We start from the raw sequence: 25,873 nt of genomic DNA, 5'->3' as shown, positions 1-25,873 counted from the left end.
ATAAGCACTGTACAAAGCTTATACCGAGATGTGTAAAATTAGGCTAACTAGGAGTGTTTTAATAAAGAATAAGATTTTTGTTCTTTTGGCCATACAGTATTATGAAAAGGTCAGTGAAATTGAGCCAATGGCAAAATGAATAATTGCAGTGTAGATTCGAAACCTCATTCAAATCCACAAGTGTTATGGGAAATATTTTGGACCAAAGAGCAACTCATTATTTTCAGATTGTTTTATTTTTTAACAAGCGATTTTATTGTGAGAAGTTCTAAGCAGAGGGTTTATTACTGTATTTGGTCATTATTTAAAAAGCGCACTATATTTTTTTGGTACCTCGAATGTTCTATTGTAAAGCATTAAAGGAACAGTCTGGAATTTTGGACATAGGACTTCATTTCCTAGTGAGCCAGAGTGTTGAAGATGTGTGGAGACACTTTTTTAAATATTCCATTCAGTCTTTGTTTTTGCAGAGGTCGCTGGTGCTAGGCTAGTGCATGTCAATGGCCATAGTTATCCTGCCACTAAAAACTGTCTTATCCACTCCACAAAGCACCCGGCGCAAAACAATTATTACGCCAGACTGTCGATGTAAATGTCTTTGTGGATAAAATAATTTTAGAAGTAAAACCAACCTTTCATTTGAATGATTTATGTCTGAGTTGTACTTCCTGTTTGAAAGTTTGGCAGTGGCGGACTGATACCACCTAGCACCTATCTTACTGGCAAAGTAAAAGTCCGCTGCTGCTGAGAAAATAGTCCCTCAACATGTGATGATTCATGCGAATGCAAGTTTATCTTTATTTCAAACATTATTCTGTCAACACAGACATTTACATCAATAGTCTGGAGTTATAATTGTTTTGCCTCGAGTGCTTTGTGGAGTGGGTAAGACTGTTTTTAGTGGCAGGCTAACTATGGCTATTGACATGTGCTAGCCTAGCACCAACGACCTCTGCAAATACAAGGACTGGATGGAAAAAAAATGTTTCCACAAATCTCCAACACTCTGGCTCACTAGAAAATGAGGTCCTATGTCCAAAATTCTGGCCTGTCCCTTTAACTGTTTCCATGGAGAGAAGCAGGTGAAGCCATCGGGTCAAATTGGTTGGATCTGTGGAAAAGTGATGCTGTTTTTCTAGGTATTTTATTATAACATTCCAGAAATGATATCTGCATAATGATAATGGTAGACCCTAACCAGAAAAGTTATCTTAGTACCCTTTAAAAAATGGCATTTGCTGGCTTTTATTTCTTTTGAACTTATGTAAACAGTTGGTGAGATATTAGTGAGTGGACATAACATAACCTTCATTGTAAGACAACTCCAACCAGACTGGTGTATGAACCCATTCTTATTTGCACTTATTGTACCTGATTTAAAGCTACCATCTGTATGTTTCTTTGATTTTTGTTTCCAGTAGATGTCAGATGTGAAACCTGTTCCCCCTCCCCTCACCTAGCCTTTGTTCAGGTCAAAACTACCAGACAGCAGTAACATAGACAGTAGAATGGAGGTGGTATCTGAGAATACAACAGGACCAGGTCTGCCAATCAAACTTATAAAATAATTTACTTTTTAGTCAGTAACGTTCGCCCAGCATTGTTCATGCAGCAGAAGCAGCAGCAGGTCGTGTTGTTGCCAAATTTTGAGCTAAAGCTTGTGTCATTTGGCAGAATGATGGAGCAGAGAGGCTGACAGCTACCGGCAGGAAACATGTCAACACTATGACAGATGCTAGCTTTTCCAAAGGCTATGATGACTTTTTAGTTGACTGGGTTTTCACTGAACTGCCCCCACATCCCACAATCAAAAAGTACAACGCCAAAGCAGGGAGCCGATCAGAAGTGGTTTGTAATAGTTTAGAGAGAAAGGAAGGAGTGCTTGTCTTTGTTCAGCAGGAGATGGGCTGTCAGGTTCACAAAGCGCGGCCACTGCTTCTCTGTGGGAGGTGGTCTCGGCAGTGCAAATGAGTGGTCTGTACTTGTGATGAAGATTCGCGGTTTGCTAAAGATATGTGAGAAACAAAAGGACAGACTCTATTGATTGTCAGCCAACACATTAACATCGCCTCTGACACGCATGCTTTTACACCAGCGCCATTCATCCACTCTCAACATGAGTCAATATGTTAACATCCATGCATCTCCCTCCCATGGATATTTAAAGAGCTCACTGAAGCTGGGAAAACAAACAAACACATGCTTTTGTGTTTTTTATTTGATTCTGATATTTTTCTTTTTTATTGTCTCAGTGGGATGGAATGATTTTAGCAGCAGTGATAGCTTTTGAAGTAACATGAAGTAACATGTAGTTATAAAGGTGGTAGCAGTAGTAGTAGTAGTTGTCGTAGTAGTTGTCGTAGTAGTTGTAATAGTCATAGTAGCAGCAGCATTGGCAGTAGTTGTAGTAGTCGTCCCAGTCGTAGTCGTCGCAGTCATAATCGTAGTAGTAGCAGTAGTAGTAGTTGTAGTCGTAGTAGCAACAGTAATGGTAGTAGCAGTAGAAGCAGCAGGATTAGCAGTAGTAGTAGTAATAGTCATAGTAGTCGTAGTAGCAGTAGCAGTAGCAGCAGCAGTAGCTGTTGTAGTCGTAGTCATAGTAATAGTCGGCGTAGTTGTCGTAGCAGTAGTAGTCGTAGTAGCAGCAGCAGTCAAAGTAGTTGTAGTAGTAGAAGTTGTAGTAGCAGCAGCAGCAGCGGTAGTAGTTGTAGTAGCAGTAGAAGTAGTAGTAGTAATAGTAGCAGTAGTAGTAGCAGCAGTGATACAAAATATATACAATGAAAGTATTTTTTCTAAATTCAACTTCTTCCAATAGTTTCCCATTTGAAAACTATACCATGAGCACTTTCAAATTGAATTCACTCATAAAATCTCATGTTTTTCTATAGAATCATGCCATCCATTCTCACCTCCGCCCTCCTTTCTCTCACCTCTCTCCATCCAGACTCCATCTTGTGTGACGTGGGCGAGTTTGAGTGCTTGGACAAAGCTCGCTGTGTCCCAGAGGAGTGGCTCTGTGACGGAGAGCCGGACTGTCCAGACTCGTCCGACGAATCTCAACAAACATGTAAGTCGGCCATCCATTTACCATACATGCACCAAAATACTCATACGCACTGTGCATTTAATGGCTGTCTATTTTATATCAAGGCTGTACAATCTATAAACCTGCATTGCAAACAACTTTTTGCATCACAAATCAAGGTCTCAGGTCACAGTGAAACTACAAGTAATAAAAAGTAGCAGCAGAAGTGATGTTAGTAAAAAGCTAGTAAAAATGTTTCAGAAAGCTTGGCCAGTTTTTCTCAAACCAACGGCAGAAGTAGCTATCTATGTATAAGGGGATGAGCATTTTCTGAGCTTGGGGGTAAGGGAGTCTGATGTCACCCATACTGTTCAGCTCCAGTCAAATAAAGCTCATGAGGCTAGCGGTTATAAGCTTGAAAACTCCACTCACGATCAAAAACCTGCCCCTTATTGCAAGACAAGATTAAGTTTTCCTCTGCCCTTGACGCTAGTATTGGAGGATGGGTCAAACGCAAAGAACGTACATGATTTCCTATCTGGAGAGTACAATCTAAAATCTAAACCAAGCTTTAGGGTTGTTGAAAAATTGAGACAGGAAAGCATATAGGTTGGATATACTTTGATCTGAATAGTTTTATTATCGTCTTAATCTTTGCCAGAACTAGAATAAGACCACATGGTAAGAAACTACTATTATGCTGTATTTATTGTCTAAAATGTTTGCTTGCTTTTTTCCACTGTGGTAACAAAACAGGACTGTAATGTGTATTCTTTCGTTTCAAAAAACTAGCACTACCAGCTGGTTGTTATACAGTAGAACCTTCATTGTTACAAGTCCAAGGTGTAGTGCTATTGCATAAAATCATTTTTTTCCCCCCATTGTTGGCAGTTCTATCAGATACTTGAGAGACTTAGGCCCTACTGAGTCTTCAAAGCAGACAACAACGCTGAAATAGAATGTACTGTATGGCTGTGTGTTCTTTATGTTTATGTGTTATGGTCCAGGGAGACAGTGGTGCTGAAAACTATTGATCAATAAATGAAGAGCACCGCTATTCTGTGTTTACGTTGCCAGATCCACTGAGAGAAATTAACTGTCCCGCAGCGCTACTATAGAGACTATAGAGTAAATAAAATAAGTGACAGTGGGCAATCTGCACTGACTGAAACACTGAAAATATATATGAAACAGAAAGACAGATGACCATTTATTATTAGTCTGTCTACATCTCCAAAGCTAAAAATGCACTGTTCCACTTTATGATATCATGAAGCAGTAGTTTCCATGCTAACAGCTACCACTTACCTTTTGCTTATTAAAGGGACAGTCTTGAATTTTGGACATAGGACCTCATTTCCTAGTCAGCCAGAATGTTGGAGACATGTGGAGACACTTTTTAAAATATTCCATTCAGTCCTTATATTTGCAGAGGTCGCTGGTGCTAGGCTAGTGCATGTCAATGGCCATAGTTATCCTGCCACTAAAAACAGTCTTACCCACTCCACAAAGCACCCTAAGCAAAACAATTATAACGCCAGACTGTTGATGTGAATGTCTGTGTCAATAGAATAATTTTAGAAGTAAAACCAACATTGCATTTGAAGGATTTATGTCTGAGCAGCAGCAGCGATTTGTACTTGATAGAAAGCTTGGCAGCGGCGGAGTGATATATGAGAAAATAGTCCCTCAACATGCGACGATTCATGAGATGCAAGGTTAGTTTAATTTCAAGCATTATTCTATCGACATAGACATTCACATCAACAATCTGGCGTAATAATGGATTTGCGTCGCGTGCTTTGTTGGAGTGGGTAAGTGGCAGGCTAACTATGGCCATTGACATGCACTAGCCTAGCACCAGCAATCTCTGCAAATACAAGGACTGGATGGAATTTCTTTAAAAAAAGTGTCTCCACACATCTTCAACATTCTGGCTAACTAGGAAATGAGGCCCTATGTTCAAAATTCCGAGCGATCTCTTTAGTAGAGATTGGCTGAAATCATCCAAATTATTCTAGTGATGGTATGTGGCTTTTAAAAACATACCTGTATTACCTCATGACATCACAAGGTTGAACAGTGTGTGTTTTCTGTTTGAGGGAAGAACTCAGTCTAAATCTGCAGGGTTTGTGTGTTGAAGAAAGAAGAAAACACATCTCCAGTTGTGTTTTTGATGAGGAAACAACATTATAACATGGGTCAGAATATAGAGTGCCCTTTAAAATACTCAGTACTGGTGTCAATCCCATAGTGATCATAAAAAAGTCTAATAGTTTCAGTATCTACACCTACTTTAAAGAGTATCTAGCACTGATACTAGTTTTAGCTAGAACATATGGTGCATATTGTCAATTGAAACAGTAACACACCCCAATATTTTTAGAGATGCTAAGGGAAAAAGCAGCACTGTCAAGTTTGCTGTCAGGTATTGTTTACAGAGAAAGCCATTGAGTTTACAACCTTAGATAAAACATGACAAGAGAATTTAGTATACATTTAATGTGTAGCCAGTAATTGTTTGGACATCCTCAGAAAGTTGGAGCCAATTGAACGTGGCCTGCTCCGCGTGCATCAATCTTTCATGTCCTGATCTCTGTGTTGTAACTTTTAGAGACTTTGAATAGTGACTCATCCTTCTTTCTCCCACAAGGACGAGCTCAACAAATCACGTCAGCACACACCCGGGAGCTGTCTGTCAGAGCCACAGTATGCTGTTATTGGTACATCTGTATAATGCTTTGTGCTACGTTACATATACATTCAAGGGTAAACTGGGGAATAGGGATGTTAAGATTATTTGAATTGAAAATCGTGACTATAGAGGTCACAATATAAAAAAAAAAAAAAAAAAGATACATTTCAGAATATTAAAATTAAAAAGTAGGCCTAAATAAAGCGTGTCTATAATCTATCTATACAAAAGTAAAGGATTTCAGTAATTGTGAATAATTGTAAAATCATAATCGCTTCTTCTTATGATAACCGTAACATCAACATTTGATATTGTGAACTCCATAGTGCAGTAGTTCTGAGAAATATTTGAATGATTTTCATGTGGTTATAATTGTTTTTAAAGTAGTATTTTGTATTATACTTTTCAGAGTCATGTTACAGTTGTTTCCTCTTCTCATTTACTCTCTCAAAGTTATTTTTTGAACTGATTTGTTCATGTATGAGCAAATTTAAATGACTAATTTTCAAGACTGCTTACTTCGTTTTGACAGTGCTGTGTAGTCTTTTTTTAATCTGCTACTCGCCAGTGTGATCCGCAGCTATCCATAGAAGGTACCTCAGTTTTCTAACACAAAAATCAGGGGTCTTGTTTCTTGTATAAAGACGAATATTGCAATTTTAGATGAATATTGTGATTTAAAATGTGCAAAGTATTACATAATGATCCATGGGTGTTGTAGATTGTAACTATATATCAGGCTCAAGCACAAATGTGTTCTTTAAATGTGAGAATCTATAGTAGGAACCACTAAAGATAATCATGTGTTCCTATACGTAGTGTCAGTACATGTCACAAAATAGTACACAAAAACATGCCATTCAAGTGGGCCTAATAGCATCCTTTCAGTGTATTATTAACAGATGATAACACCATGAGAGATTGTTAACATTTTATCAATCTGACTAAGTGTAAATTAGCCCCTAATGTAAATCACATTGGACTTGTCACTGTTGCCACAATCCGTCACCTCCAAAAATGGCTCCATCAAACAGAGATATTAAAATTCAGCGCAGGTTCCTCATCAGCGTGAGTTATTGGCCGTAATTGGGTCTTTATGGTTTTGGCAGTGGCATCTGTGCATAAATTGACCACACTGTGCAATATTTATTAACGTCTTCGCATGCAAAAGGTCATATATCAGGAGGGGCATGATGAGAAGGGGATGCTTGTTAGAGAAGAGGAAGACAAAAACAAATGTTAAGAGATGAAAGATATGAAAAGATAGTTAAGGTGGGGATATGCCACCTGCTTGTATCCATGAATATGTAATTGCTTTGCCTGGAATGTTCCACAGTATGACATTAACTGTATGTGGTGAAGCAGCCCTGCTCACAGTAAGAATGCATGATTATTCCTGTAGTTTAATAAATGTCACATATATTTAAAGCCATACTGCAGAATATTCCAGGCAAAGCAATAACACCTCCATGGAGACAGGCAGGAAAGTTCCATAAGACATGCTTTGACTCTGGTACCTCTTTGGATCACTTTGGTCCTGTTATTTTGAATGGTGATGTGATGTGCATTTCCATGATAAGCACAACTCCAAGCCCAGGGGCAGAGGCCTCTTACACGAGCAACTGACGTCACCCAAACATAACAAATCTTTTCTTAATAAATAACATCTAAATTGTAGATGATTTATTCATTTTAGTCATAAGGCCGAGCTCAGCAATTCACAAAAAGGCTTTTAGTAATTCCATGTTTGTGCCATTGGCTAAAGCTAGAGAAACATTTTTTTAACGCTCAAGCATTAATGAATTTATAGTTACACAAAACATGCAAATGATTTTTAAAGGTGCATTATGTAACTTCTCTGGAGAGGGTCTACATCCTGTTTGTCTCCTTGGAGATTTTAAAGATTTGGTTTAAATATTCCACAATATGGTATTAAATTTGCCTTGCATTGATTCAACTACAAGTGTTATTTATTGCTCAAAATCATCTTTAAAAACATGAATTCTTACTGTGAGTGGGGTTTCCTTTTCACAAATCGAACCTGTAATTTGTCTTGCAAGTCTCCATGGAGATTTTTTTTTTAATTTTTTTTTATTAAAGACAACAGAATATAACATTTAACAAAATACAGTAACACTTTAGTTTAGGGACCACATATTAATAGTAATTGCTAATTAGCTGTTACTTAGCTATTAGTTGGTATTAATCAAACACTTATTCATGCTTATTAAGATTTCAATGTATGCACAAAACATCTATTGCAATCCCTACTACTTTAATGGGCAGAAAATAGTTAATGGGTTGATACTCGCAAAATAGACAAAAAATGCACTGACAGTACTTTATAAATACTAACAAAGATGTAATTAAGCAGTTATTATGCATTTTACTATTAACTAGCTATTAATATGTGGTCCCTAATGTAAAGTGCTACCTAAAATAGAATAATCAACATAAAAACAAACAAAAGACAAATCTATAAAACATACACACAGACACAAATTTACTTAAATAAAACAAATGTGGTAGTGCAGCATAAACACACTGCTGGGTCCCCTTATATTGATATTTATATTGATATTGATATTTTTTAACCCTATTTTTAATAAACAGTTTTAGTCACTTTACTTAACTAATATTATTTTCACCATCATTTCCTTTCATCGGCTTTTACTTTGGAGATTCTTAAGGAGTGCACATCTCCACAGAGACAAGCAGAAAAGTTCCACAATGCACCTTTACGTGTAAAAAAAAAAAAAAAAAAGTAGAAAAAGATGTCGTCCTGGTTGCATATGTGAAAATGAAATAATTAGAGTCACCAGCTGGCCGCGTGTTCACAGCTGCTAATGTATGTATGCTAAACAGTGATGGCTTGTTAAAGGGGGTTCCCACAGTGCTAACACAGGAAAAACAGCTCACAGACACATGTCGACAGCGCTCACAAAAGCACTTTGAAGACTTCACTTGTGCTGGCTGTTGGCAAAGTCGTGTTTGTATGAAGCTTTACTGGGACCGTGGATCCAGATGTGCATGTTTGTACAGATGCCATAGTGACAGGAAGTGACTAATATGGAAATATGGTATCCTTTGTAATGATGTTGATGTAAAAGCGATATGAGGGGAATACGTTATTTGCTACATCATAGCTCATGCGATTTAATTAGACTTGGGCAAACTTCATTGATCCACAAGGGAAATTACTTGGACACAACAGCTCACGGATTACAATATTATATCTTAAAACCAAGAGCAGAAAATATAAATTACTTAGTACTGAATTCAAAATAAGTAGCAAAAATAGCAAAAGACTTGTCAGAGAAGGCACAGCTATACAAATTTGTGTATGTGCAAGATTAAATAAAAAGGTGATGGGTTTAAAAGAGAAATAGTGCATTAAATTAAATTAAATTAAAGTACGATTAATGGTGTATTCTTGATAATGCTGCTCACATGTAACTTCACAGCATTCTATAGTACTAGTATATATTGTGCAATGGAGACAACCAGGATAAAACAGTTTGTTATGGTCCTAATGGTTACACGCTGCCTTTCTGATAGACGTTTGATAAAAATGGAAATGCTGCCACTCCGACAATTAGATGTCTGTGTCGGAGTGACAGCATTTCCATTTTTTATCAAACCTCACTCCACTCTGACCTTTTTTTTTTGGCCTTGGTTGGAGTGGCGCCAGCACTTTAGCTTTTTTTTCAGCATTCTGCCTTTCCGACACACACAAGGTAATTATTAAGCTGCAGCAGTGCTATTTCCTGGACAATATTCTCATGGACTGGCGGTGTAATTCTGGTTAAATCCTGATTTAGACATGGTTTTAGTCTTGATTTTAGTCCTGCTTTAGTCCTGCTTTAGTCCTACTTTACTCCTGGTTTATACCTGGTTTTAGTCCTGGTTTAGACCTGATTTTAGTCTTGATTTTAGTCCTGCTTTTGTCCTGCTTTATATCTGGTTTTAGTCCTGGTTTAGACCTGGTTTTAGTCTTGATTTTAGTCCTGCTTTAGTCCTCGTTTATACCTGGTTTTAGTCCTGGTTTAGTCCTGCTTTAGTCCTGCTTTAGTCCTGGTTTAGACCTGGTTTTAGTCCTGGTTTACACCTGGTTTAAATCTGGTTTTAGTCCTGCTTTAGTCCTGCTTTAGTCCTGCTTTAGTCCTGGTTTAGACCTGGTTTTAGTCCTGGTTTAGACCTGGTTTAGATCTGGTTTTAGTCCTGCTTTAGTCCTGCTTTAGTCCTGCTTTAGTCCTGGTTTTAGTTCTGGTTTAGAGACATGTGCGAAAAAACACGGTCGTATAGACACAGCGTATACAAGGCAAAAAAGGTGACACTCCAAACTTTGAGTAGGCTGTCAAAATGACGACATAAAATGTGTTGGAATGTGTTGGCATCAAAAAGTATCAGAATGGAGGGTTGTCGGAATGATGGAATGATGGAATGTTGGGGTGTCGGAGTGGCGGTATGTCGGAATAAGAGTTGTACCCCTGTCCTAATAATAATACAAATGGTCATTTTGATCTGTTGCGTATTTTCCTGTTGGATATTCTTCATGGAAAATATGATATACCCAAATTGTTGACTGAATGTAATTGTAATTGTGTACATATATTTTTATGTAAATCAAGGAATGCACATGGAAACTAGCAGAACATCTCAGTTTTTATGAGCTTAATGCTATTGCACATTGTCTCTTCGAATAAAGACAAAACTATATCGTCTAAGTTGTAAGAAGTCTTCAAAATGTTGCATATAACAGGAATCTAACCCCCTTGAATAGATAGTCTGAGAAAAGGTTGGTGCCACATTTAACATAAAACACATTTTGTAGCTGCTGGCATGTTTCTTGGTCCCTTATAACTGTTGCCATCGCTGCAGAGAAATATGTGTGAGTCCATGAGGGGCCGATCAATGCAGGGCCCAGTGTATGTGACAAGAACAACAACAGCAGCACACACAGGCTCTCCATAATGACCTATTACAGACCACACTGCGAAGGCTACTGCGGCCCCATTCTATACTATTCAAGGACATTACAGTGCAGCAATGGAATTCAAAGGCAACTAAATATATGGTCAGTTTGTGTACATTTTTTGTAAAACATCTTTTCAATCACCATTTTAAACAGAAGGAAAATTATACATCAACAAATAACTGCTAAAGAAGACCTGTTGTGCCATTGTTATAATCTATAATGCCTGTTGATCATAATGTTATAATTTGTGTATTTTAAACTAAAATTTTCATCTAAAACGTCTTGATTAAAGGAAAACATCTGCTGCTTCTGCTTTAGAACAGTGTGGTGCCCAATAGAAGTAAACGCCATCACAACAAAGAGCTGTGAAGTTGTCGGCACCTTCGATACCTAGCTGCAGATCACACTAACAAGCAGCAGATATACCAAAAAAACTGCCAGAAATATAGTAATAAACAGGAAACAGAAACCCATGAATAGCAGTAGTTATATAGGAGTGTAACGATATCGAAGTCTCCGATACAATATCGTCAAGGTATGAAACTCATGGTACGAATATTGTGGGAGAGCTCACGATATGGTGATTAGGGATGTAACAATATCCAAATCTCTCAGTATGATATTTTCACGATTCACTTCTCACTGTACGATATTTATTGCGATATTTTTTGTAGGCTGAGAAAACTGTTGATGTACTACTTTTTCCTCTTAAATTGCCTTGACAAGACTTCATCCAAAGAACTAAGAACTTAGAACTGTTATTTCTTCTTTTAGTCTGCACCGAAATGGAGCAAAGGATCATGGTCTATGTAGTTCCCTCTGTCTTTTTTAACTATTGCTGCACCATAACTCTTAATTTAAGCAAAGAGGCTTGTAATTCGATATATTGTGATGGTCCACGGTATTATTAGTGTGGGAACTTACGATATCTCAATATTTCAGTTATTGTTACGTCCCTAGTAGTTATGATTTTGTATGACCCTTGTTGCTTCGACATAGTACTGCTAACCACTCTGCCACTATCCATATACTACTGCTGATGGGAAGGCCACATCTCATCACTTTCTGAAATATGCATGTTAAACTGTCACGACTGCTCACACTGTGGGCTACTCAGTTCAGATAGAAGCTTAATTGCGTTCCTTGTCATTCATGAACTCTCACTATTCCTTTTGTGATACATTTTCTATAATGAAACACATACTACTGTATATAACCTTCCTTATGGCCTCCACATGTCGACTGATCTACAGAAGGCAATTTTTTTTTTTTTTATTAACGTGAGCCTCATTTTTATTTACTTTGCCTGCAGACAGAAAACCATGTATATCTACCTGAGGGATAGATGACACCTCATTACAGTGGATTATGTATTGTTATGAAGAGGAATTAGATCTGTAAATACTGGACTGAAGAATACTGATGGGTATAGACAATAAAAAGTGTGGCCGTAACTGAGAAACGATGGGATTTTTGTGCATCATTTGGGAGTAGAATTAAAATATGAGGGTCATAGCTATGGTCACATTTTTACAGAGCGCTTTTCCACCTTCAAGGCACTCAAGGTGAATCATTTGGATTTCAAGATGATCTGTTTAAAGGTGCACTATATAACTTTCTGCTGCTATCAGGGGTATCATTGCCTGGAATATTCCACAGTGTGACATTTGATCTGCCTTTATTATATTAAGAGTGTGCAAACAAACGTCGGGGTCACCAGTGTGGAAGTTATGCGTCGTAAAAGGAGCCGACAACTTCTCACATTTTAAACACAAAAAATCGTGTGTCGCTTTATTAACTGCACTCACAACTCTCAAGAAATGGCTAATAATGGTAAACAGAACAGCGTGCCTCAAACGTCAACTGGTCTTAAAGGGATCGCGACTATACTGCATATAGAGCACAAACCTAAAAACTAAACACTGAACATAGGTAAAGATGTAATTAATATGTCTCCAGTTAGTGGTGAATTATGTATGTAAATATGTATGCTAAAGGCACTACAAGTGTTTTAATCAAATGCACTATTATTGTGATCTTAAGCTACGTTCACACTGCAGCCTGAAGTGACCCAAATCTGATGTTTTGGCCCCTATGTGACCTGTATCTGATCTTTTAATGATCAAATTTTTTTCAAATGCGACCTAGGCCACTTCGATATGTTTTCCTGAAATTTGATACCAATATCTGATCTTTTGACATGCGACTTCAGTCTGAACAGCCAAAGCGCATTCATCCAACCTGCACGTTATCGACAAGCCACAAACGTCACTATTCTGCGCTGAAGTAGGCGAAAATTGTTAATGAACTCCATGTCACTGAAGTGAAGCACATCGCCACTCACCACTCCTGGCTACGTCTCCACATCCACACGTTCCTTTCAATGGACGTTGCTGCCACTGCCCCACAAAACGCCAAGGCCAAAAACCTAGTCCTTCTCCTTCTCAATCATCCTCAAGTAAATTGTACATGTTCTGGCTCCGGTACGAGAGGAACTTTAAAATCTCCAGGTGCTCAATGCTCGCGTCCATGTTTGGAACTACTAACTTCCGTAAACAAGAGCACGCTCACTGCAGCTGACGTCATCGTGTCCTCCAGTGCGCATGCGGGACACTTTCGGGCCGTTTAATGTTCACACTGTAGTTCACATACAAGTCGCATTTAACTAGAAATGTGAACGACCTCACAAAAACATCGAATTTCACAAAAACAAAAATCCGAATTAAGCATTAAGCCCTGCAGTCTGAACGTAGCCTTAGACTCAGTGGTGTCAGCTTCTTGTTGTCATGGAGATCACTTATGGGACATTTTGCATAAAGACAAACAGGTTATTGATCCTCCACTAGAAATGCTGAAGATAGATAGATGCATAGATAGACAGAAGGAAAGAGAAAGAGGAGCATGTTGCTAAAAAAGTGAGGGAGAAGACGAGGAGCAGACAAAGAAGACGAAAGGAAGACGCAGAGAGAGACAGAAATGGCGACTAGTACAGAGGAGAGTAGTGGCCTCGCTTTGTGATACCTGGAGAGTGTGGAGCCCTGGGTCTATCCGCCCGCGCAGATCTCCAGGGAGAGGACAGCTGACGAGGGCTATTCAGGGAACAGGGAACAGCACAGTGCCTTTAGGAAAAGTACTCTACAACTATGTGGCTCTGCTCCAACTGTGAGCTGGTGGACGAGCACTGTGTAGGCTCCGGTACTGCTAAATACACTGGGGTTCCTCGGGTCCGCCTGGGGTTGTGGAATGTGTGGATGTTATGTCAATGAAGTGAGTGAGTGCGCTGGTGTGGTCAAGTATCAGTGAGAATTTCAGCTTGTTTGGGTGTAATGCTAACTGTCAGTGTTTAGTGTATTTCTTTATTGTCCGGTCTATGTTTTAACATTGACATTATTAGCACAGTGAAGAATGGAAAGTTAATTGGTGTAAAATCAATCAATCAATCAAACTTTTTTCTATAGCACCTTCCAACAACCCAAGCCGACCAAAGTGCTGTACAACATTAAAACAAGATTTTAAAAAAAAAACAATAAACATCATACAAATAGGTCAACAAAGCGCATTACACCATTAAAATAAAGAAAGTGTCACAGGGCCACTAAGTGTTAAAAGCCATTCTAAATAAGTAGGTTTTAAGTTTGGCTTTGAACAAAGGCAGGTCAGAGATGGACCGTAACTCACTGGGCTAAGAGTTACAGAGTTTTGGACCGGCCACTGCAAAAGAACGATCACCCCACTGTTTGCACCGGGACCGGAGGACCTCCAGCAGATGTTGCCCAGCAGATCGTAGAGCTCTGCTGGGTTGGTGAGGGGTCAAAATCTCACATAAGTAGGAAGCCCATTGACTGCATTAAAAACAAACATCAACATTTTAAAATGAATTCTGAACTGGACAGGGAGCCAGTGCAAGGAGTACAGGACAGGGGTGATCTGGTCATGAAAAAGTAAAAGTAACCATGGATAGCTTTGTAACATTTGTGCAGTGAGAAAATGACTGGAAAGCTATACACATACTACACTGCAAACCCAAATAACTTACCAGAACTTAAAATAATTGAGGCAATCGATCACCTCATTTATTTTAAGTTGATGAACTTAAAAGTCACAATCTACCAGAACTTAAAAGGTTGGATGGCTTGTACCTTTTGATAACGGCTGAATTAAAAGTGCTCATTTTGCTCAACTCAGATATTTGCAGTTAGAGTTTTCAAACCACTGGAATCATGTATTTAATTTTTAGTTTTATATGTAATTCATGTTCACATAATCCAGTATATCCAGCTGTATCTACACACATTATAGTATACATATAGACACATCATAGTATACACACATACACACTGTAGAAGGGGCATTTGAACCCAGGTCTCCCATGTGAAAGTCGGGGGTTTTACTAGTCTAATTAATATTATATAATCTGTATATAGTTTAATAATGCATACATACATTATACATGATTGCATACTCATAATACATTATACACACATTACATATTATTTTTAAACTACTACTAAGTTGTTCCTCATCTATGTTTTTAAGTTACGCTCACTTATAACCACAATAGTTCCCTTTTAATCAAAAAATATTAGTTAAAATTACTCAAAAAGAACAACATGTTACAGCAACTTCACATAATTAAGTTATTAGGACTATTTCTAAACTTTGAGTATACACAATCTATTTAATTACTTTGAATGTTCAGGTTTACAGTGATATATTTGACTATGTGCTATAGTGATTTATAAAAGTGCACTGACTTTTCTCATTGGAAATCCACTACCACATTTTAGTTTTTTGGGAATATTGATACTTTGCAGCTGATGTCTTCAACGTTCCCTGAGGATGTGATGCTAACTGTAGGCACTGCTCCATCTGAGGCTTGTTAGAGTTTAATCTGAGCTTTACTTTAACACAGTCTGACCCGAAAGAGCTTGTTAAATTGGAATTAGAGCCAGGCTGATAGTGCTAAACAAATCCCTCTTAAATAACATTACAGTCATTATATGAGCCAAGAGTTTTTTCAGATCAGACTGTCACATTTTTGTTGAAAATCAAACTCTTAAATAGGACCATGAAAGTTTGTACATGTAAAACACCCCCAGCATGATGTCACTGCAAAGCATTAATTCTTTCTTTTCCTGGAATGTCACACAGTATGGCACTGGCAATGAACAATTAACAGTTTTTTAAATTTATTCAGTGACAGTTTTTTTCATGCTCAAAAATATTTTGTGAAAACTTTGGCAAAACCTGTTGTTACTTGTGAGCCGATCTGACCTGTAACATGGCCTGGTAGCATCTCTTGCTTGTAACCATGGAGACAGAGAATTTTAATGCACTTCTGTCTCTGCATAGCCTACATTATTCAGTACGGTTCATATGTTACAGCAAATAATTTATATTCCTTCTACCAAATTATGAATACATATTGAAATCTTAAAGGGCCCATATTATGTTATTTTCTGATCACAAACAGACCCAGAGTTGTGTTTTATTTTATTTCATTCACACATGTTTAACATGCAAACCTTGCATATTTAGGCTGAGTTCTTCCCTCAAATGGAAAAACACTCCTTCACTATAATCATTTGGATAATTTTCACCCTTCAGTTTCCCAATCTCTACTTAACAAAAGATAAACGGTAGCTGCATTTTAAAATAGCTTAAATCTCACAAGAGTCTTTTTGCGTAATATAGGACTTTAAGTTAGAATTTCAGCATAAATATCCAGCAACATTCATGTCAGACTTTATAAATAAAATGAGTACATTGTAAGTTTTATTGGCAGCTGTTTTGCCCTTTGACATCGGTTGTATTAGATTTACTGTTATATTGATCTCTCCTTTCCTACAAATGCCAAATGATTATGTCTTCTCTATGCATTTATACAATCCTGATCAATAACTTGGCTTTACCACACTATAAACCATATCTTAGCCAAGGACCAGTGTGTAGCAAGTGTAATTCTGCTTGTGTAAATAATAGAAAAGGCAAACTCGTGAGGTGTGATGCTGAGAGACTGCTCTTAATACAGATAATGACATTAGTTTATGCTCAGTGCTGCTTGAATTATAGGGGTTATGCGAGGATGAAATAAACTTTCTAAATACTGTGTAGTTGTTGTCTATTTTATTTGTATATCAGAGGTGAACTCGGCTCTCCTCCCCAGTCCATTAACACTTGTGCTACAAAACTGCTTCATTGCTGTGCTTCAAACAATGCAACATTTTTGAATAGTGTTTATTTGGATGATTTGCTGATTTTTGTCTGAAAATGAAAATATGAAAATACATTTTGATATTCTATATAATGGTTAATACTTACACTTATACCAAGTTCTCTTAAATTTCTCTCAAATTCAACAGAATATTGTTAAGATTAGAACACTTTTTTGTCCTAAATGGGGATACTTTAGTAATCAGGCTGGTGCCACCTAGTGCCTCCGTTCAATTTAATTTCTCTCCAGCAACTAGGTCAGGAATCAAAATACAAGAAACGTTTCGCAAAACCCCCGGAAGAGCAAGCTTAATATACCAGTTTGCCCCGTTAGTGGTGCATTACATACGTCACGACCAAATACCAGCGATTGGTTAAATGATAAAAAGTACCTGCCTACCGTCGAGCGAACTAAATCTAAGGTCAGACGATTTATACGAAGTGAAACGAAGTAAAACCGGTTGACGAATCAGGCTACTATTTTAGTATAATTTAAAAATAAAACCAAAACAAAAAACAAAAAATGCTATTGTCTTGTGAGCAGGCTTGGCTCTCTACAGACCTGTAACTTGGCCTGGTGTGTTCATAGAAATAAAAAGTCTAATGCCATAATCTGGAACATAGGCAAAGCAATACCATCTCTCTCCAAAAAAAAGTTACATAGTGCATCTGTAAATCCAAGAAGAATATCACAACAGTCTTGAATATAATTGAGGATAAAGTGAGGGATGTATAGAATAATGAACTGATATTTTATGTTAAGTTCAGGGTTGAGACCTTGTGTTGTTTCTGTATCTGTTTATGTGTGTTGTTGTTTGTTGTCTTGCTTTTGTATGTGAGAAATGGTTGCTATGACGACAAGCTGACATCCAGGTTCATTTGAGTGACAGGTCAGTTGAGAGACTGGCTCTGCTGAATTGAGACTGCTATTGTTTTGGGCTTGTTTTGGGGTGGGTTACGGCCCACAGCACCTCTTGTGTTCAGATTATACACAACCAAACACAACCAGAAGAAATTTGTCATATTTCCTTACACCAGAACACTACAATGTATCTGTAAAAATAATGATACTAGAATGAAACAGAATCTTGTACAAGTAGGTTATAGAATAAAACAAGGCTTCAAAGCTATTACATACAATGAGAGCCTTCTGTTCTGTACTGTCTGTTCAAAGTCCCTCTTGCTAAACCAATGCAGCTTGAAGTGTCTCAGGCCTTAAACCCTGTGTGAATCCTCGAGGAAGGCTTGGATGGACTTTTGGCTTGTGTGTAGAGCTGCCATGAGGAGAGCTTTGTGCATCTACTGGACACACACACACGCACACACACACACACAGAGGCCAGTGGATCCTCTGATTGAATTGTACCTCCTGGGGACTCTCATTGAGAAGGGTCAGTGCGCAACTTCAGAAACCTGTTCCATGAGCCTTGTGTTTCATGACTATAACTCGACCTGACCCAATCACAGCTGATGTTGATCTGCGGGTCCCAGGGCGAGGGAGGGGAAGTGTTCAAAGACAGCGCTCTCAGGGGGGGCAAGCTCTGGTTCCCCTCTGCAGCGGGAGGGGGGCACGCATCCCATCTTGCACTGCTCTAATGTCCTCTGTTCGTCTGCAGAGCTTATCAGAGTCCGACTGAGAGGCTGAATACGAACTGCAGCACCGAGACAGAAGAGATGGTTTGGAAGTAACATGACAGTTTAATGGTGATGGTTAAAGTGTAGACTACTTTGGTTTGTTTTTTGTTTGGTTTTTACACTTTTTTGGTTCTGATTTTTGTCCTGTCCTTAAAGCAAATTGTATGCAGGCAAGGCAGATGAATGTGATCAACACCTCATAATGTTTAGATCTGAATTAATCTCATGTTAGGCATTCTTTAGTCCAGGTTTAGTTCTGGTTTAGCCTTGCTTTGAGTAAGAATTTAGACTGAGTGACACTTGCGAAGCAAAATATTTATTAAAGTGGTGCTTAAATGAAAAGTTTGAGAGCTACTGATTAACGCTTCTATTAATGATTACTACATATTTTGTATAGCATTAGCATTTAGGTTCAGCATTGAGTACTCAGCGAGGTGATAGTAGCTCAGGCCCCGTTTACATGTACATGGGTATTTTTAAAAACTGAGCCATTTCCCTTTGTTTGTACCCATGTTTACATGCAAATGGTGAATTCGCCTCTGAAAACAAATCTTTCTAAAAACTCCAGCTAGAGTGGAGATTCTGGAAAACTACGGTTTGGCGTTTGCGTGTAAAGTGAGATAAACAGAGTTTTAGGAGCTGATGCCCCAAAAGTGCAACCTGTGTTTACTTTTTGCTATGATGATGATCGTGGAAGCATTCAGAGCAGCAATCACATTTCTTCTGGTGCAAACACTTTTTATGTGTTTGCATTTGCACACACAGGTGATGTATCATATTCAGGACCAGAGACAAATGAGGTTCAGAGGTCAGCAATTTTGACACTTCTTTAACATATCTGTGAAGAGGCGAGCCTGCGGACTAATGCACATTTTTCGAAGTATTTTTGAGTAATGCTTACAACTGTATTCAAATAAATGCTACAGGTTTGAATCTACTCCAAGTGCCACCAATAGGCTTAGTGTAGTTATGATGTCGCTCGCTGGTGTATTTATGCAGGATAATGTAAATGAAAACTTTTTTGAAAACAATATGTGCACAATATTATTTTGGAAAATGGAGCTAGGGAAATTTCTCAACATACCCGGCTATGTGTAAATGTAGCCTCAGTTGATAGCGTGTTTGTCCTCTAATCCAAAGGTTGGCAGTTCGAATCCTGCTCTTGACATAATTGGTAGAGTGGTCAGATCCACAATTATAACTCTCACACAGTTGTTCACAGATGAATGCTGTTGTTGTGTCCTTGGGCAAGACACTTTACCCACATTGCCCTCAGTGTCTGTGTGTGTGAATGGGTGAGTGGCCCCTAAGTGTAAAGTGCTTTGAGGGCCATTTACCAGTAAGTCAACGGTCAAGTCTGTAGGCTTTCTGCATAATGTACCCATATATAATGTATTCATATATTCACTTTTTGTGTTAATTCATGAATATTTGACTCCTCATAATGCTGCATATTGTTCACTCTGGGTTGTTTTACATTATTGATATCCAGTTTTTAATCTTGTGATAGACTGTGCTCTAGATGGTATCATTTTGGCCAGCGGCTAAGCAAAAGATACCAGAAAATGAACACTTAATAGTTACACAAAAAGTTGCTTGGTTAGCCATAACGGTGACACAAAATCAATAAACCCAACCAAATCAAAAGGTCAACAGACTGCTGCTGAAAACAGGCTCTAGTGCTACAGGAAGTACCAAACAACAGAACAATACAGAGCAATAGTTTATATGTTTAGATGGAGCTAATGAGGCAGAACCCATATGGTGCTACTTTAAACATCACAATCAACATATGCAGCCTTGTCACTGCAAATGAATGGAGCCTATGGGAGTAAATTACAGTAAGCAGATACTAATACATTAATGAGGCAGGAAGTTACTGTAGTACAACTTTTACTAGAAGTGTTGTGGTAGTAGTGGTAGTGATAGTAGTAGTAGCAGTGTTTGTAGTAGAAGTGGTAATAGTTGTAGTAGTATTAGTATTAGTGGTGGTGATAGTAGTAGCAGTGGTAGTAGTGGGAGTGGTAGTGATGGTAGTAGTAGTTGTAGTAGTAGTAGTAGTAGTAGTAGTAGTAGTAGTAGTAGTAGTAGTAGTAGCAGTAGCAGTAGCAGTAGTTGCAGCAGTAGCAATAGTAGTAGTAGTAGTGGTACAAGTTGCAGTAGCAGCAGTAGTAGTAGAAGCAGTAATTGCAGTAGTAGCAGCAGTAGTAGTAGTAGTAGTAGTAGTAGTAGTAGTAGTAGTAGTAGTAGTAGTAGCAGTAGTAGTAGTAGTAGTAGTAGTAGTAGTAGTAGTAGCAGTAGCAGCAGCAGTAGTAGTAGTAGTAGTAGTAGCAGCAGCAGTAGAAGTAGTAGTAGTAGTAGCAGTAGCAGTAGAAGCAGTAGTAGTAGTAGTAGTAGTAGTAGTAGTAGCAGCAGCAGTAGAAGCAGTAGTAGTAGTAGTAGTAGTAGTAGTAGCAGCAGTAGCAGTAGTAGTAGTAGCAGTAGCAGTAGTAGTAGTAGTAGTAGTAGTAGCAGCAGTAGAAGCAGTAGTAGTAGTAGCAGCAATAGAAGCAGTAGTAGTAGTAGTAGCAGCAGTAGAAGCAGTAGTAGTAGTAGTAGTAGTAGTAGTAGTAGTAGTAGTAGTAGTAGCAGTAGCAGCAGTAGCAGTAAGTAGTAGCAGCAGTAGCAGTAGCGCAGTAGCAGTAGAGGTACCGGTGGCAGTAGTAGTAGTAGTAGTAGTAGTAGCAGTAGCAGTAGCAGCAGTAGTAGTAGTAGTAGCAGTAGCAGTAGCAGTAGTAGCAGTAGTAGTAGTAGTAGTAGTAGTAGTAGCAGCAGTAGTAGCAGTAGTAGCAGTAGTAGCAGTAGCAGCAGCAGTAGCAGTAGTAGTAGTAGTAGTGGTAGCAGTAGCAGTAGTAGCAGTAGCAGGAGTGGTAGGGGTGACAGGAGTTGAAAGTATCAGTAAATATCCCGTTATAATTATTCAGACTATACATTGAATTAGCTTCATTGCATTTGAACTGTCATCTTTGTACTCTAGTATTAGTGACTATGTTCTGTATCTCTCGTAAAGGACACTCTTTGTTCCAGCTAAACCCACATTGCATCAGACACATCTGAAAGCGTCTCTTTGATCCTCACTGGACTTGTCTGTATTTTAATGTGAAGTACATGCTCTGTTTTGACTGGGTCCGTCACTGTCCCGGGGCACTGATATGAGGCCGGGCTCCGATTGAAATAAACATATATGTGAGTGAGTGAAGGAGGGAGGGCAGGAGTGAGGGAGAGGGGGAAGAGAGAGGATCCCCGGAGAGGCAGCGCTGCGAGGTTTAGGGGCTAATGTAGCGTAGCACCTTGTTATTGAGCTGAAGGACGGGAGTTTTGCATTATGTAACGTTTATTTTCCCTTTTCCCAGTCTGACTGCAGCTGCTACTGTACAGTGTGAGCGTGCAGGGAGGTGTCAGGAAATGGCTGAAAACTGCTCTTCTACAACAAATGCAATACAACTCATCATGCATAAAGTTATGTATATGTTTGTAGAATTAAAAATAGTTTGTCTTGGGATGGTATAAAAGTGTTTGTTCTTAACATTTAATAAACCATGGTATTATTCCTCTTAAAAACACACAGTTTGCAATGAAACAGCATAAATAATCACACTGCTGGAATTAGAATGAAATAGCATCTATCATTTTAGTTTAAGTCAAACCTTCTCAAAACAAGATATGTTCTTAACTGAAGTTGCAGAATGGTAATAAAAAATAAAAAAATTCGAACTGCAACCACAGCTTTCCACTAGGGATGCAATAATATAGCTTTTTCCAATACTGATTCCGATAGTGTCTGCCGATACCTGATATCAACCAATACCAGTGCAGAGACTGAAAACATCATTTATTTTCTTTTAAATGAAAATTAAATAAGGCAAAACTGATCCAAATGTGTTATATAGTTGTTATTTATCTCTCAAGGAACTTCAGAAGAGCTTTCTGGGTCAACTATGACCAGTCAGTGTATATGTCCAACCAGTATATTGGCTGAATTGATATTTGGAATCTGATATCCCAGCAGATATTTTAGGATTAATATCTGCCACCAGAATCGGACTGGTGCATTCCTACTTACCATGACTACTGCTTCTAGCTCATATCTCTTGTATCTGCAGATTTATAATACACATACTGTAGGTTATAGACTAAATTACTAAAGCATTATTATTTACTTGTACAACTTTTAATTTTACTTGTATCTCAAAAAAAGAATTAGCCAGTGAATAGTTCTAATGATTTCCTTTAGTAGTCCATCAGTTACCCCAGTGGTCCTGCTTGACTGTAGCCAGGCTGGCCGTTTGCAAGAACCCCGGAAGTTGTAGATCACGCACCGGCCAATCAGCGAAGAGCTGTGAAGCCATGACGTCAAACTCAAGCGCCTGTCTGGGTCCCTTTTGTGGTACAGCACAACAGTAAACAAAGCGGTTGAGATGGATGTAGACGAAGCCATACATTCTCTGTTGGCAACGATTCCCAAGATCAAGGATTTAAAGCCAGAACAAAGAGAATATTTGATGAATTTTATCAAGGGGAAAGACGTTATCGCCCTTCTTCCTACAGGATTTGGCACATCACATACATCATGACCAAATAGCAGTGATTGGTTAAATAAAAAAGTACCTGTATACCATCGAGTAAACGAATCCCAGCCAGCCTGACTGTGCCATTTACAGTATTTCACATTACTAAATATTCAAATCGCTTTAGCTAATTAATATTCCTTTTTATGACTTCCCTTTCCTCTTCGTCTGGCACTGCGTTGCTATCGGCACCAACAAGCCGTCCTCTGCTGCTATTTTTATCCCATTTAACCTGTCACCAGTACACCCTGTTTTATTCAGCTGTTGAGTGCACGCTCCAGTCTTTGAAATACGATTCTTAATATAATGTTTTTGCTCTTTTGGCTCTTCATAGGAGCACTCTTCTCCCCAGCGGGCCCTCACCATCTGTTTTTCCAGGAGCGGCTGTAGGTGGCAGACAGACATGTTGTTCCACTGAAAGCAACACAGGCTTTTAACTATCACTAATGAGCCTTTCCTCTATTTGACTAGAGGCAATGGGAAATATAGGCTTCTGAGGGTAGGCTAGCCTTGAGGGAATAGTGGTAATACAGTTGCAATGGGAAGCACTTTGTCAGTATAATGTGTGGATAAACAGGCTGCAGAATTAATCGCAGCGCAAATTTGAATGGACATATTTAGCAAATCGCAAATGCAGCAGTTTTTTTTTAAAGGTGCATTATGTCAATTTGGGTTGGGAGCTCCGTCACCTTTTTGTTTCTATGAAGATGCCATTTCTCTGCTTCGAATGTTCCACAATATGACATTTATCCAATTAAAGGTGGCTTTATAGCTCAAAAATATCTAAAAAATAACAGGCATTCTGACTGTGAGCGGGATTGCCTCTCCACAGATCTGACCAATAACACATCCATGGCGAAAAGCAGGTGACTGACCCTCCAAAAGAAAAGTTACAGAGAACATCTTTAAGTGTTAGTTCCTCCTTTAACAACAACATTCTGTTTATTCTGCATATAACTGCTAATCCTGGTAGTCATTTCTCTCCAGCGACTAGGTCAGGAATCAGAATACACTAGATGGTTCGGTTTGCATCGGCGAAGAGCTGTGAAGCCATGACGTCAAACTCAAGCGCCTGTCTGGGTCCCTTTTGTGGTACTGCACAACAGTAAACAAAGCAGTCGAGATGGATGTAGATGAAGCCATACATTCTGTGTTGGCAACGATTCCCGAGATCGAGAATTTAAAGCCGGAACAAAGAGAATGTTTGGTGAATTTTATCAAGGGGAAAGACATTATTGCCCTTCTTCCTACGGGATTTAGGAAAAGCATAATATACCAGTTAGCCCTGTTAGCGGCACACTAGATACGTCACGAACAAATAACGGCAACTGGTTAAATAAAAAAAGTACTCGCCTACCGTCAAGCAAACGATTCCTAATGCTGCGAGGTCAGATGATTTCCATGAAGTGAAACCGGTTAATGAATCAGGCTATAATCCAGGAGCTTCAGGATCAATATGGAAACAAATCAAAACATAAACAATCATTAAAAAAGAGATCGCAGTGCTTGTTGAAATTCTTACTATTTACCAGGTATTGATGAAAACATTTCCCTATGAATGGGTGATTTAACCATGAACCAAATTGTAAGGCAACTTTGGTGAATATTTTGTATATGATTTCAGTCGTTTACAACAGACTGGTGGATTGTGAGCTGAAATCGTATTGCCCAAAAGCACAACATCAGTATGAGCTATGAAGTGATGAGAACTACATGAAAACCACCAACCCTTTATTCCTAACACTGATGTTTGAACAGTGTTTTGATGTCATAGAATGTCGTTCTAGTAAAGTTAATGAGCTGTCATTCCGTGCATTTCCCGATGACTCCCCTTATATGGGCTTTATATGAGACTTATAATGGCCAATACACTGAAATTCCTGATTCATATAAAAGCATTCCTGTTCTATTGAAGAGCAGTTGCCTGGTGACTGCAGCCTACACATCATGTCTTCTTCATGTGTCACAAGTAAAACTCATGAAAGAGGAAAGTTTTAACCTGACTCTAACATTACCACCCTTCCTCCTCCTCTCTCTCACTTCCTCCTTCGCTATCTCGCCATGTTTCTCTTATTCTTCCCCTCTCTCCCTTTATCTTACCTAATCCTCCTCCCTCTCTCCTTCTTTCACTACACTCCCCCTCCTCCACCTCTCTCTCCTCACCTTCTCTCTCTCTAGTTCTTCTTGTCTCCCTCTCTCTTTCTGACATGCTTCTTTGCTCTTTTGTATTCCCAGTGAGGATGTAAAGGACAGCACATGCCACCTGCAAATGTGAAGAAAGAGCATTTTCAATAAAGCTGCTGTCTTCAGACCAGCGGGATACTTAAGACTTGAAATCAAGACTGTTTTTCAGAATAGTGTTTTGGGATGCAATGAAGAAGATTGGCCTTAAAAACACATGTATATACTACATTTGTATTTTACTATGTACATTTTTGTCTATGGCTAATTTCTTGTTCTCCCTAAACAAAGATTATATAGATGCTGGATAAACTGGTGCATCTAAATCGCCTCTAATAAAGTTGCATTATGTAAATTTTCTGCCACCTGCTTGTCACCATGGAGATTTTATTGCTTTGGCATACTATGAAGCTTTCAAGGCAGTCTATTTCATGCATTTGTGATTGACTCATCTTAGATTATTGTCATAATGAAGAACATTATAACAATACTGAAAGGAAGAAAACAAGTGACAGACCCTCTATCAGAAAAAGTTACAT

General features: G+C 38.6%; 1 protein-coding gene across 1 annotated transcript in view; it reads left to right on the top strand.

Moving 5' to 3' along the window:
* Positions 1-2,892: 2,892 nt before the first annotated feature.
* Positions 2,893-25,873, top strand: part of lrp1bb (low density lipoprotein receptor-related protein 1Bb) — a 378,766-nt gene continuing 355,785 nt past the window's right edge. The window contains exon 1 of the mRNA XM_055149901.1: positions 2,893-3,067. Within this exon, the coding sequence (XP_055005876.1) occupies positions 2,893-3,067 (175 nt within the window). The remainder of the gene's footprint in view (positions 3,068-25,873) is intronic.

This window comes from Boleophthalmus pectinirostris, unplaced genomic scaffold (assembly GCF_026225935.1).
Source record: "Boleophthalmus pectinirostris isolate CB_2022bp ecotype Guang Dong unplaced genomic scaffold, ASM2622593v1 HiC_scaffold_1, whole genome shotgun sequence".
Taxonomy (NCBI): domain Eukaryota; kingdom Metazoa; phylum Chordata; class Actinopteri; order Gobiiformes; family Gobiidae; genus Boleophthalmus; species Boleophthalmus pectinirostris.
The sequence above is the reverse complement of the archived record's forward strand: the minus strand, read 5'-3'. Positions and strand labels throughout refer to the sequence as shown.